The sequence below is a fragment of the Engystomops pustulosus genome, chromosome 3, assembly GCF_040894005.1.
Source record: "Engystomops pustulosus chromosome 3, aEngPut4.maternal, whole genome shotgun sequence".
NCBI classification, from domain to species: domain Eukaryota; kingdom Metazoa; phylum Chordata; class Amphibia; order Anura; family Leptodactylidae; genus Engystomops; species Engystomops pustulosus.
The window spans coordinates 174,219,277-174,231,513 of NC_092413.1; the positions used below are offsets into that span (position 1 = coordinate 174,219,277).

At 38.0% G+C, this 12,237-nt stretch overlaps 1 protein-coding gene across 10 annotated transcripts in view; it reads left to right on the forward strand.

The window, feature by feature from the left end:
• Positions 1–12,237, forward strand: part of DOCK10 (dedicator of cytokinesis 10) — a 180,824-nt gene that overhangs the window by 95,105 nt on the left and 73,482 nt on the right. For all 10 annotated transcript variants that reach the window (XM_072143057.1, XM_072143060.1, XM_072143053.1 and 7 more), the window contains 8 exons: positions 1,319–1,401; positions 1,689–1,767; positions 1,896–2,021; positions 2,195–2,329; positions 4,515–4,698; positions 8,369–8,457; positions 9,655–9,738; positions 11,586–11,732. In XM_072143057.1, coding sequence (XP_071999158.1) covers positions 1,319–1,401; positions 1,689–1,767; positions 1,896–2,021; positions 2,195–2,329; positions 4,515–4,698; positions 8,369–8,457; positions 9,655–9,738; positions 11,586–11,732 — 927 coding nt within the window. The remainder of the gene's footprint in view (positions 1–1,318; positions 1,402–1,688; positions 1,768–1,895; positions 2,022–2,194; positions 2,330–4,514; positions 4,699–8,368; positions 8,458–9,654; positions 9,739–11,585; positions 11,733–12,237) is intronic.

The following is a 12,237-nucleotide window of genomic DNA, read 5'->3' on the forward strand; positions in this document are numbered from 1 at the left end:
CACCCATTAAATTTTTGGACTGAGTATGGATAGTTATAGGCCCTGTAGCAGCTGCTCTACCTGTCGTCCTCACCTATTTAGTAGTTCACAAGCCATTTTCAAATACAACAGGTAGGTACAACATTGGTGATACAAAATTATTACTTTTATATTATAGCATGTTTATTAAGGAGAAACATCACTTAAACCTTCCAACCCATCTAAGTGATGCTTGACCAGATAATTGTCTGCTTACTGTATAAACTATGCTAGGAGGAACTGATGCCTTGTGCAATGGAAAGTGATTGTTATACATCAACCTCTGTTAATGATTTATTATCGTATAGGGCATTATGCTGTGTATTGCTTTTAGAGTTAAAAGTAGAGACCTGCCTCTTATGAATAAATTACGGTAATACTCATACATGCAATGCACACATTCCTTATGATCTAACATCCCTTGACTGAAGACTGAATGGAGTTTGCTTATTTGAGGTAGATTTTGCTGTGGTTTGTCAAAGCCAGGAGTAGAATTCAACGAATGGAAATTATGAAAGATGAACTTATACTTATACACTGTATCTTGTTGATGTGGGGACCTCATACCAAGTTTTGCTATGAGGGTGCCCAATGGATAATGCTACAAATGTCCCAAACGTATTTTGTGTAATGCTTTTACTAATGCAATTTAGACCTAAAAAGTAACAAATAAAACAGAAACAGCACTAAATGCTTCAAACTTGCTGGGAAATCTACTTTCAGAAAATCATTGATATTGTTTGTGTAATAAATATAGAGTGTAATTATATAATTTTCCAATATAGTTACTGTATCCATTACTCCCAGCTTTCTAGATCTCTGCTTGCTGTCATTCACTAGAAAGCTCCATTGTTTACTTCCAGTGGTCATGAATCAGGCCATAAATGGACTGATGTCATCCACAGGAAGTAAACAATGAAGCTATCTATATAATGACAGCATGCAGAGATCTAGGAAAATGTGAGGAATTGATACAGAAAGTGTTTTGAAAAAATTGTATGACTTTTCATTACACAACAATATCAATGGTTTATTTTAAGGTATTTTTTAAACTTTATAGATTTATTCTATAGTCTTCAGGGATTAGCAAGTCAACATGTGTTGGATATATGGGAATGATGTTGTTTAACTAGAATGAAAAATATGGAGATGATGCTGTTTGACTGGAAAGGATGAATATATCCTTTAGTTGCTGAGCCATGAGGTCACCAATCCCAGTGATGAGAATATGTAATGATATTCTTTTAGCTTGTTTCACTGTCAGTAATGTTATTAGCACTAATGATATTTATTTCCTCAGGCCTGCAAATATTATAACTCCCACTGGCATGTAGTGAATTTCAAGTATGAACAATACTCTGGAGATTTCCGTCAGCTCCTTCAGTAAGTATTTCTTGTCTGTAACATGAATCTGAATGGCTCTTCATCCTGGAATACTGGGTTATTGTACTCGTTGTAATAAGATTTGTCCCCCTCAAAGTCGCCAACATTTATTTTTGTCCCGATTCTGAGTAGCATGTTCATTTTTGAGGGTCAGAATGTGTACGCCAGGGAATAATATTAGAATTAGCATTCTATAGGAACATCATTGGCTTATAATTATAAACCTACAGTATATAAATATATTTCCTAAATTTCATGATAACATTTTGGCATCATTGTTTCCTTAGAAATGAAAAGCTTTCTAAGAATGAAAAACTTCCTTCACATTCCTTCGAAATAGACCACGAAGAAGCTGACAAGGATGAAGTAAGCCCCATGAATAACTGGAATCCCTCAATCGTATTGTAGATTCCTGTTCGTGATAACACGGCGTGCCGCAAATATCCATTGTCTAGTGTTATATGAAGAATGTATGTTTCTTTTATGTCATTCAGGATACAACGTCCCTGTCGTCTTCTAAAGGAGGTGGCGGTGGAGGAGGAGGGTCAGGAGTTTTCAAATCGGGCTGGTTATATAAAGGGAATTTTAATAGCACTGTGAACAATAGCATTACTGTACGGGTAAGTAGACAGAATTACTATGCCTTTGTATAAGTAGGGTTGGCAGCCCCCTCAATTGGAGGATACTTGTATATCATTACGTAGAATGTGGGTTCGAGACCGTTTCTACACAAATCTGTAGCAGAAATCATATTCTATCTAAATTATTTCTTTCACTTCTCTATGTTTTTCAGTCCTTCAAAAAGCGTTTTTTCCAGTTGACGCAGCTTTCCGATAACTCTTACATTATGAATTTTTACAAAGATGAAAAGATCTCTAAGGAACCGAAAGGCTGCATATTCTTAGACTCATGCACAGGAGTTATCCAGGTTGGTGTTAACTAAGCTTTATTCCTGCTGATGTGGGAATAACCTTATAACTTATGTATTAATAGGAGCTTCCTCTACATGACTCGTGCCTCTGACGGGTTAGAAACCCATTGAGCAATTAGCATTTTTTTATTAAATCTCCATAGACCTTCATTTATTCTGCTGTTAATGAATTACTCATCAATAAATTATTGCTACTGTACAGTAATGTTACTGCTGGCAGAAGTGTTTACATCTCACAGATTAACACTAAGAAGGTGTAATAATAGATAGAAAGAGGGAGATTTATCTGGAAGGACAATACAGTCAGTTGTGTGGGAGTTTATGGGGTGAACAGTTATCATGCCTCTGGTGTACCTCTGGGGATACCTCACACAGCCAAATTTACTACAACCTGAACCAGAGTTACAGGTTATAGCTAGTCTCTGCCAGGCCCATGCACGTTAATGTAATTTTCATTTATTAGTGTGGAGACTGTAGAAAACTCAGACGAGCCTTCCTATAGAAGTCTATGAGAATGTGAAAAATATGGATGCCACATGGGTGTCATCAATGCCTTGTATTTGCCAGCATGTGACCCTACAAGGGTTTGAGGCAAGAAATTTAGATAATTAACCTGTCTTCAGAATTTTTTTTATATATTTCAAAAATGTTTGACATATGCATGACACATTGCCATTTTTGCATACATTCGGCTCAGATACTGATTAGATACTCATAACACATGGGCTCAAAAACTGACCGCAAATCCTTTGTTTACAGCCTAAGAACAGCACATGTTCCTGTGCAGGTAGCCTCATTCCATAGAATAAATAACAGTTTATCACAATTTTAAAAATATATTTGTGCCGTTACTGGTTAATAATGCACATCAGACTCAATGGTGCACCAGGCACCTGCACAAAGCTTCAATTAAGCTGGAGAAATACACCCCATGATTACTGTACACGTGCTGTACCTATGACACATGTACAGTGAACCTGGGTGTAGCATGTCGGCTTCAAGGAATGACTACGCAAGCACCAAGACTGTGGTATGTTTTTTTCCATTGCACAGAAATAATATGGGGTGATTTAGGACACTAAACCACTGATCCAAACGTACCTCTGGGTGATTTGGTGTCCAAAATCACCTTGCCAGGTTCCCCTCACCCTGGTGGGATAGGATGTAAGCTTTTACAATGCCTGCTGTGCAGCTAATGTGCAGGTGAGATGTAGATGGCAAACATGCTAACATGCTGTTTTTTACTGCTAAGTAGCAGGTTTCACCAGCAGATACGTTGTGGATATTACACAGAACATGTTGAACATTTTAAAACATGACCTGTTGTTCCTATTAACATTTCTATGGCTAGTATTGTGTCCTTGTTGGGTTGCAAAGCAAATCAGCAATGGTGAAAGGAGATGATATAATAAAACATAACTTTTAATTCAAAAACTCATAAAACCAGTACCTCTCAGTACATGAATATCATAAAAACCGCATACAGGTCGCATTAAACCACCACGGTCAATGTATTATTCAAAGTCATCTTGCATTAAGAAAAGGTCTCTAATAATGTAGCATAGGGAGTAATTCGAGTTACAGGTGTAGTGACACACAGTTGAATTAGAAGTACAAATGGAACAATCTCACCAGTTAAGTAGTAATCTGGGATGTGTAGGTACTCCAAATGGAATCCAGGTAATATCTCTGGGAAAGGATAAGTACCATCAACGAGCCACAGTAGTGATGTAGAAAGGAGCTACCAAGTCCCTATCATGTCCCTGAGACCCAACAAGGACAGTCCGCAGCTGAATTAAAGGCTATGTTTTAATATATGATTTCCCTTCTCCGTTGCTGATTTGCTTTGTTTATTTGTCTGGTGCGGTACAGGGCCATATTGACTAAGAGGCATACATTGGTACCACTGTTTGGCCTGAATGCTGGGTGTCTTGTTGTTGGGTAGGGCTAGCATTGATTAGGTAAGTTCACTAGTTTTTACATGTACAGGTTAGTATTGTGTAAGCATCCTTTGTCAATGCATTATATGAACCAAGTAGCAAATTTTAAAAAAAAATCTAGATTTTTTTAGACAGTGGCCAAAAAATGCAACCAAAGCAGATTCCTTTCCAAATGGGAAGAGGGTCTTCCAGTGTCTGCATATGATGTCTGATTAGAGTATGGCTTGTTCTTCCTCTTCCAGAATAAACAGCTAAGGAAGCATGCCTTCGAGCTGAAAATGAATGATCTGACATACTTTGTGCTGGCAGCTGAAACTGAGCAGGATATGGATGACTGGATATCTACTCTCAACAAAATCTTACAAATAAATCCTGAAGGAACTGTTCCAGAGAGGAAAAGTGCAGATTTCTCTGATCACAAACTCGGTAAGAGCAGTATTTTTACTCACTCTAATTATTTCCAGTGACAGGAATCTATGTTATGCGCCTCATTTAGCCGTGTCACTTCAATTTATAGTAATTGAATTCTCCAAGCAATATGTCAATAAGAGGAAAACCGTGTAATGCAAGTTCTCTGGTCTAGCCCTATAGATGTGCTCATTCTTCTATTTCCTGTGAAATTACATTGATGAATATGAATCATAGTTCAGGATAGATAGATAGATAGATAGGAGATAGCTAGATAGATAGATAGATAGATAGATAGATAGATAGATAGAATATGGATAGATAGATGATTGATAGATAGATAGATAAATAGAAAAGTTCCTGGACTGTTTTGTGCCTCCAGCTCCAGTTTGTGCCTCCGTTGCTTCATGCTTTCTGCTGTCAGACTCATTTCAATCTGTCCCTCTGTTTTGCTGATTTGTCAAATACATTTTAACAAGATGTAGGGGATGGAATATTATGAAGCAGATACACTGAGCATGTAGACAAAATATAGCATGAATCCAAAAATACAGGCAGAAATTTGTCTCTCCAGTTTCATTTTATTTGTCTTTGGTGAACAAATGTAGACGTGTTCTGTTTGTGGGTGCAAACAAGGGTTGCCCATACATCAATAGAAAATGACTTCCCTGACCACAAAGACAGGTTGGTATAGGACCTTCTCTATTTTTTGGGGTCCGATAAGTCGGCTCATACAAAGGATTGTAGAAGTATGAGCCCATAGAAAGAAATAGCTACAGGCACTGAAAAAGCCCATCACAGGGCCCTGTTTCACCTTAGGGCTAACTCACATAAACATACTCAGTCCGCAAAACACAGTAGGGCTCATTTACTAGGGGTCCACGGCCGCACTTTCGACATTTTCGGGATTTGCACCACTGTTACAGTTATTTAACTGTGGATTGCATTGCATGAAATCGGATTGTGGTGTGGCTGTGCTGGCTTTCATGCGATACTAATTGGGGGCGTGCAGTCGGATGATCCAACTGATTCGGATTGAGCGCGGGGTTTAACTTTCAAATTGTGTTGCAAGACAATGCACTTACATGCACCTGAGCGGGGAGCGACACATGCAGGATGTCAAGCACACAATCTTAGTGAATCGCGGCAGAGTGCATTATTGTCGGACTATGCACTTTCAGTGATCTCCTCCAGACCGGTAAGTAAATGTGCCCCAGTGTCGGATTTAGTGGAACCAACACTCTTCCAGGGACAGGATACCAAGTATCATACTTATAAATGATCATGCAAGCCTATACCACATTCACTGTATCATACTGCTATTATTTTTTCAATATCATGTATAACTAAGATGCTTGGATTTCCATCCCCGGAATAGTGTTCAGTCTATGAAATGCGGCCATCACACGTAAATTTGCATGTTCTTTTCAGTGCAAACTGCTTGCACATGTATGTAAGAAGTGCCTGCCCCACATTTACACACAAGCGTTTTGTGGCACGGCTGCAGTATTTTTCATGTAACACAAATTTCTGCATTGAAATGGGCATTCCGGTGCTCAGTCTGACCGTGCGCCAGATTTTTCATGCAAAGTACGACAGAATTGCGTTGCACAGCCGTGTTAAATGTGCCCCGCCCCAAAGAATGGTGCACCTGTTGGAGCAGTGCAGAGGGCACCAGATTCATGAAGAACGGGCGCCAGATTCAGGATTTCTGAACTATACACTGGGAAAACTGCACATATCCGCAAAGAGTTTGTGTGTTCTCTCCCTGTTTGTGTGGGTCTTTCCTCCCACACTCCAAAACATACTAGTAGGTTGATTAGATCGTGAGCCCCACAGGGGACAGGGACCGATGCATTGTGGTGCATTTCCAGTTATAAAAAAAAATTCCTGTGCTTTTTAATATTTGCTGTTCTGCTATGAATCTCATAGGGCCTTAGCACAGCATTTAATGAGCAGCCTCACTGGTAAAGGGACACTGTGGTTAACCTCCAGCTGTATTATACTATTGGTATAAGTATAGAGTCAGGGAGGCAAGAGCTGTGAGCTTCTTAAATAGAACTTTATAACAGGAACCTGTCCAAATGTTAATAGTATCTATGACAGGAGTTTCTGTACATGCCCTCTTGGCTGCCTGTGTGTTACAGCTCATGAAATTTTAAATAATACAAGAAGACCTAAAGCCTATGATAGGTAAAACATTAATCTCCATAGACTCAAGTATATAAAGCATGTCAGCAGAGGCAGGATCACAACGCCGCTAAGTAACCATGCGGAAGTGATGTACCGAAATAGAAACTACAAGTAAAAGAATAGGTGATGGACACATGGAATACCATAATAGAGCACAAAGTAAACTTTTGTTTTGACTAGAGTGTCTCTTTAAGAAGAAGTAGAGAGCAGGATCCTGTCCATGCAGAAACCACATATACTTTAACCTTAATTAATTATGGAAAAATATACTATCAAGACAACAGATGCAAAGCACCAGATGTCCTCAAAGCCATAATAAAGCACCCAATAAATTCAGTGGTATTCAGAAATATAACTTCTAATACCATCAGTAGACAGCACTGGCAAACCAAAATGTCTCAATTGATAAAGCTCAAGATACTGTAGAAAATACTATTACTAATTCATGATACCATTATGTACCCATGTCTCCCTTCATAAAGAGCACAATGATAAACAGAGTATTGATTATATTTTATTATTAGTGCTTTTATTATACAGTGTAATACAGTGTATACAGTGTAATAAAAGCACTATGCACAAATGTCCTTATTCATAACCAGATACACAGTTAAGGACTATGCACAAAGGTCTCAATGTATTTCACTTTTCAAAATTTATCATTGGACTCTAACCAACTGATAACATAATATAGAACATAGCGAGATATCATATAAGAATGACACAGTATAATAATTTTACAATATCAGTGTTATATATGGAAAATGACAGACAAAGACAAAAGGCCCTGAGACTAAACCCCCTTCCCAATTGTCTCTGCCTGTCATTCGGAATAGTAGCCAAATGCAGATCAGAACTAAGAGGATAATGCAGTACAAAATCTATAGGCAAACACAAAGTCAAGAATACAAGCAAAGGGTCAAAGATGACAGAATGACACATACAGCCATATACAAGACTATAGCAGACAAAGAGCACTGTCCCACAAAATCTTATATGAGATGCCAGAGCCCTGGTCCAGAAGGTGATTGGATCTGACTTAAGGCAGTGAAGCAATGAGAGTGGAAATAGATTTTGAAAATCACATCAAATTAACTGTTGATGAACCAGAGCAGACGTTACAGGAGACAGAAGGGTGGTGGAAATCAACAAGGCTACTAGGAAAGGAATACATCAATGTTCAGACTAGCAAAAGACATGAAACAAACTGATGCACAACCTTAATCCTACCTTACCTTACCCTTATTGTCATCTGTATCCCTTATCAAACCCAGTGGTAGGTAACACGTCATAATTTGTGTATTTTATTGTAATTTATAATTGCCAGGTATAACCAAAATCATTTTTAGATCCATGTTTTTCGTATGAGTTTACCTTAACAGAAGCTTGGAAAATGCTGCAAGGATCCCTCTTAAAATGTAATAAAATATATTGTTCAAAATAATATTGGTTTAGTAGACCAATGCCATGTACAGTAACTATACTTTTACTTCAGAAGACACAGGGGAGTCATTGATAAACTTTGAAACTTCACGCGAAGAATCAGATTGTGTGGACAACTCCCAGCACCCCGATCTAGCTAAGGTGAGGTGAAACCTCTTTCTCATATTCTCTCCCCATATTCCTGAACTCAAAAATCTGCCGTACACTTAAAGGAAACCTGTCAGCAAGAACGACCTAATAAAACACTATCAGTATGTTGTGAAGTAGATCAATGCCTTGCAGATCATGTTTCTTTCTTGGCCCAGTTTGGTTGCATCATCTGAAAAATCAACTTTGAAGCAAGATGCAAATTGGTTGTATAAAGTCATGGGGAAGATTTATCAAGCAGAACTGTTCTAGTTGGCTATGGTAACCAATCAGAGCATGTCTTGCATATTCTGTTTATAAAAATTAAAGCTGAGCTCTGATTGGTTTCAATGGGCAACTAGAACAGTTATACATCAGACACTTCTGATGAATCTTCCCCTGTGAGTTTAGCACTGGAGTGAAGCTCTCTTTACCTCTATCCACTCCCACCGCTGTAATCACATGACATCATGTATCAGACTTCTGGCCATTTCCCTAGATGCAGGACTGTCACATATAATGAAACTGAAGTTTTGAGTTGGGGAGGCTTGGTGGGCTCTGCCTCCGTGGCCTTATACAGCTAACGTGGAAGTTGATTTTCTGGATGAAACTGGACCATGAAAGAAATATACTGGCCAACATTTATTAAAACGTTTGTGCCAGTTTTCTGATTCTGCACATAAATGGTTGTTCTGGTACCGCTTTGGACCGTGCACCACATTTATTACAACTCCACAGAATTGTGTTTCACGCTCTTTGTTAAAGGTGCACCAAAATAAAGTTGGTGCACACTTCCTGAGCACCCTGCACATAGTGAGGCAAATTATACAACTGAATATGATATACAATATTTCATTGCTGCTGTAGTAGCCTGTGATCAATTTCTATGTGTTCAAAAGATATGATTCCTACAAGTTTATATATGAGTTAGCTTGTACTAGCCAAACGGGGTAACCTTTTAGTTTCTGTTCTTAATAAAGACACACCTACAGAGACAATAAAAGGTACCGCCCCCTTGGCTATTTGAGTCTATTCATATATAAAACTTCTGGGGCCCATTCCTTTTCAACAAGTTAATGGATTTTAAAAAGGGACCATAGACAATCACATGAGTATGTCATATAGCAGTGTTTACCAACGCTACCACTTTAAATAATGTTGAAAACGGAGGATATTTTATGTTGAATTGATTTTTTGGGTGTTTTTATCTAGTATCTTTCAGAAACAGATGAATCTATAAGATCTACTAGAAACATGGAGCGTCACAATCTGTTTTCCCTAGATCCTGATCTGTGTGTAAGTAACTGAAACATGTTTCCAGTATGTCATCTCTAGTTGTATCTGACACATATACCATATGTACACCTCTCTGCCAGTTTTATTACATTTTAGGAATTCTACTGTATGTAAACATTGTTGAGCTGTAATTATTCTCTACAATATTATTCATTCCTATAGAATAAAGTGTCAAACACACAATGTGTACTGTGCAACCTCATACATATACAATGATAGCATGCTGTGCAACCTCATACGTATACAATGGAAGCATGCTGTGCAACCTCATACGTATACAATGGTAGCATGCTGTGCAACCTAATACATATACAATTGAAGCATGCTGTGCAACCTCATACGTATACAATGGAAGCATTCTGTGCAACCTCATACGTATACAATGGAAGCGTACCGTGCAACCTCATACATATTCAATGGAAGCATGATGTGCAACCTCATACGTATATAATGGAAGCAAAGTGTGCAACCTCATACGTATACAATGGAAGCATGCTGTGCAACCTCATAAGTATACAATGGAAGCGTGCTGTGCAACCTCATCGTATACAATGGAAGCATGCTGTGCAACCTCATAAGTATACAATGGAAGCATGCTGTGCAGCCTCATAAGTATACAATGGAAGCATGCTGTGCAACCTCATACGTACACAATGGAAGCATGCAGAGCAACCTCATACATACACAATGGAAGTGTACAGTGCAAAACAATCACATACATGACTGTGCAACTACATATATGTACAATAGAAATATACAGTGTAACCAGGTACATACACCATGGACATATATTGAACAGTCACATGCATATGCAGTGGAAGAATATTGTACAACCATGTATTTTCACATCCTGTGCAACCACGTACATACCCATGGTAATCATACTGTCCAACCACAGAGGAGACAATGGAAGTATACTGTACAACCATGTACTTTCACAATGCAAGTATACTGTACAGATACATACATACACATGGGAGTCTTACTGTTCAACCACATACATATGCAATGGAAGTATGGTGTACAACTGCTTGCAAATGGGAATCTTACTGTACAACCACATACATACACAATGGAAGTATGCCGTACAACCAAATAAATACACAATGAAAGCATACTGTACAGATAGATACATACACAATGGAAGTATATTGTACAACCATGTGCAATCACAGTGGAAGTATCCAGTGCAACCAGGTACATACACATGGGAAGCATACTGTACATACACACACAAGGGAAGCATACTGTCAATCACGTAGATACACATGGCAATCATAATGTCCAACAATGTAGGTAGACAATGGAATTATACTGTAAAACTATGTACATACACAATGGAAGTATACTGTACAACTACATACATACACATGGAAATCTTACTGTACAACAACATACATACACAATGGAAGTATGGTGTACAACCAAGTACATATACAATGTAAGCATACTGTACAGATACATACATACACAATGGAAGTATATTGTACAACCATGTGCAATCACAGTGGAAGTATGCAGTGCAACCACATATATACACAATTAAAGAAAACTGTACAACCATGTACATACACATGATAATCATAATGTGCAACCACATACATACACATGGGAATCAAACTGTGCAACTGCATACATACACAATGAAAGTATACTGTTTAGCCATGTACATACACAATGACAGCATGACTGTGTAATTGCGTGTATACATGACTGTAGTACACTGTACATCTACATACATGCACAATGGAAGAAAACTGTATAGCACATACTGTTCTAATGTGACATGTCCTGAGGGACTGGAGCCATTGTCTTTCTAGCTACCGGTAATCTCTTATTATTTTTAGGTAACAAAGCCGCCAAATTCAGCATCTGACTCTGTGATCAAACCGTTTGAAGAAAAGACAACTAAGAGGATTATAATATGTTGTAAATCTCTAAGCCTGAATCTTCAGGCCTGCCTCAAAGAAAATGAGAGTGAACCAGTGACCAACGTATGTGAGAGGATTCTTTATTAATTATAAAAAAAAAGAAAAAAGAAATAAAGCATCACTGTATATATAAGTGATATGAAATATCCATCCAGTGTTTAAGGGGATTTCTAATATTTAAATTGGTTTATATGATAATTTATTAGTAACTAGTGTTCTGTCTATAACTGGGATGCCTCTGGGAAGCTATTCACAGTGACAGGGCCGTATAAATGGACTCAACATGTGTATAAGCCATTGTATAGTAAACCAGTGACCTCTCTATCATGGCTATAATGACTGGACATGTAATATCCAGTATATTCAGTCCTTATGTTCCACCACAATTTCCGAGAGACTGCCATGCACTTTGGAAAGTTGATTAATAGCTTTAACTACAGCTAAGTATACTACTAAAAATGTCTAATAATACTAACTTCTGTAGTTTATCAACAGTTAGGACATCACAAGTATATAATAAGGTCCAAGCCTGCCTCTACACTACTTTACATTTGTTTGTTTATGTTTC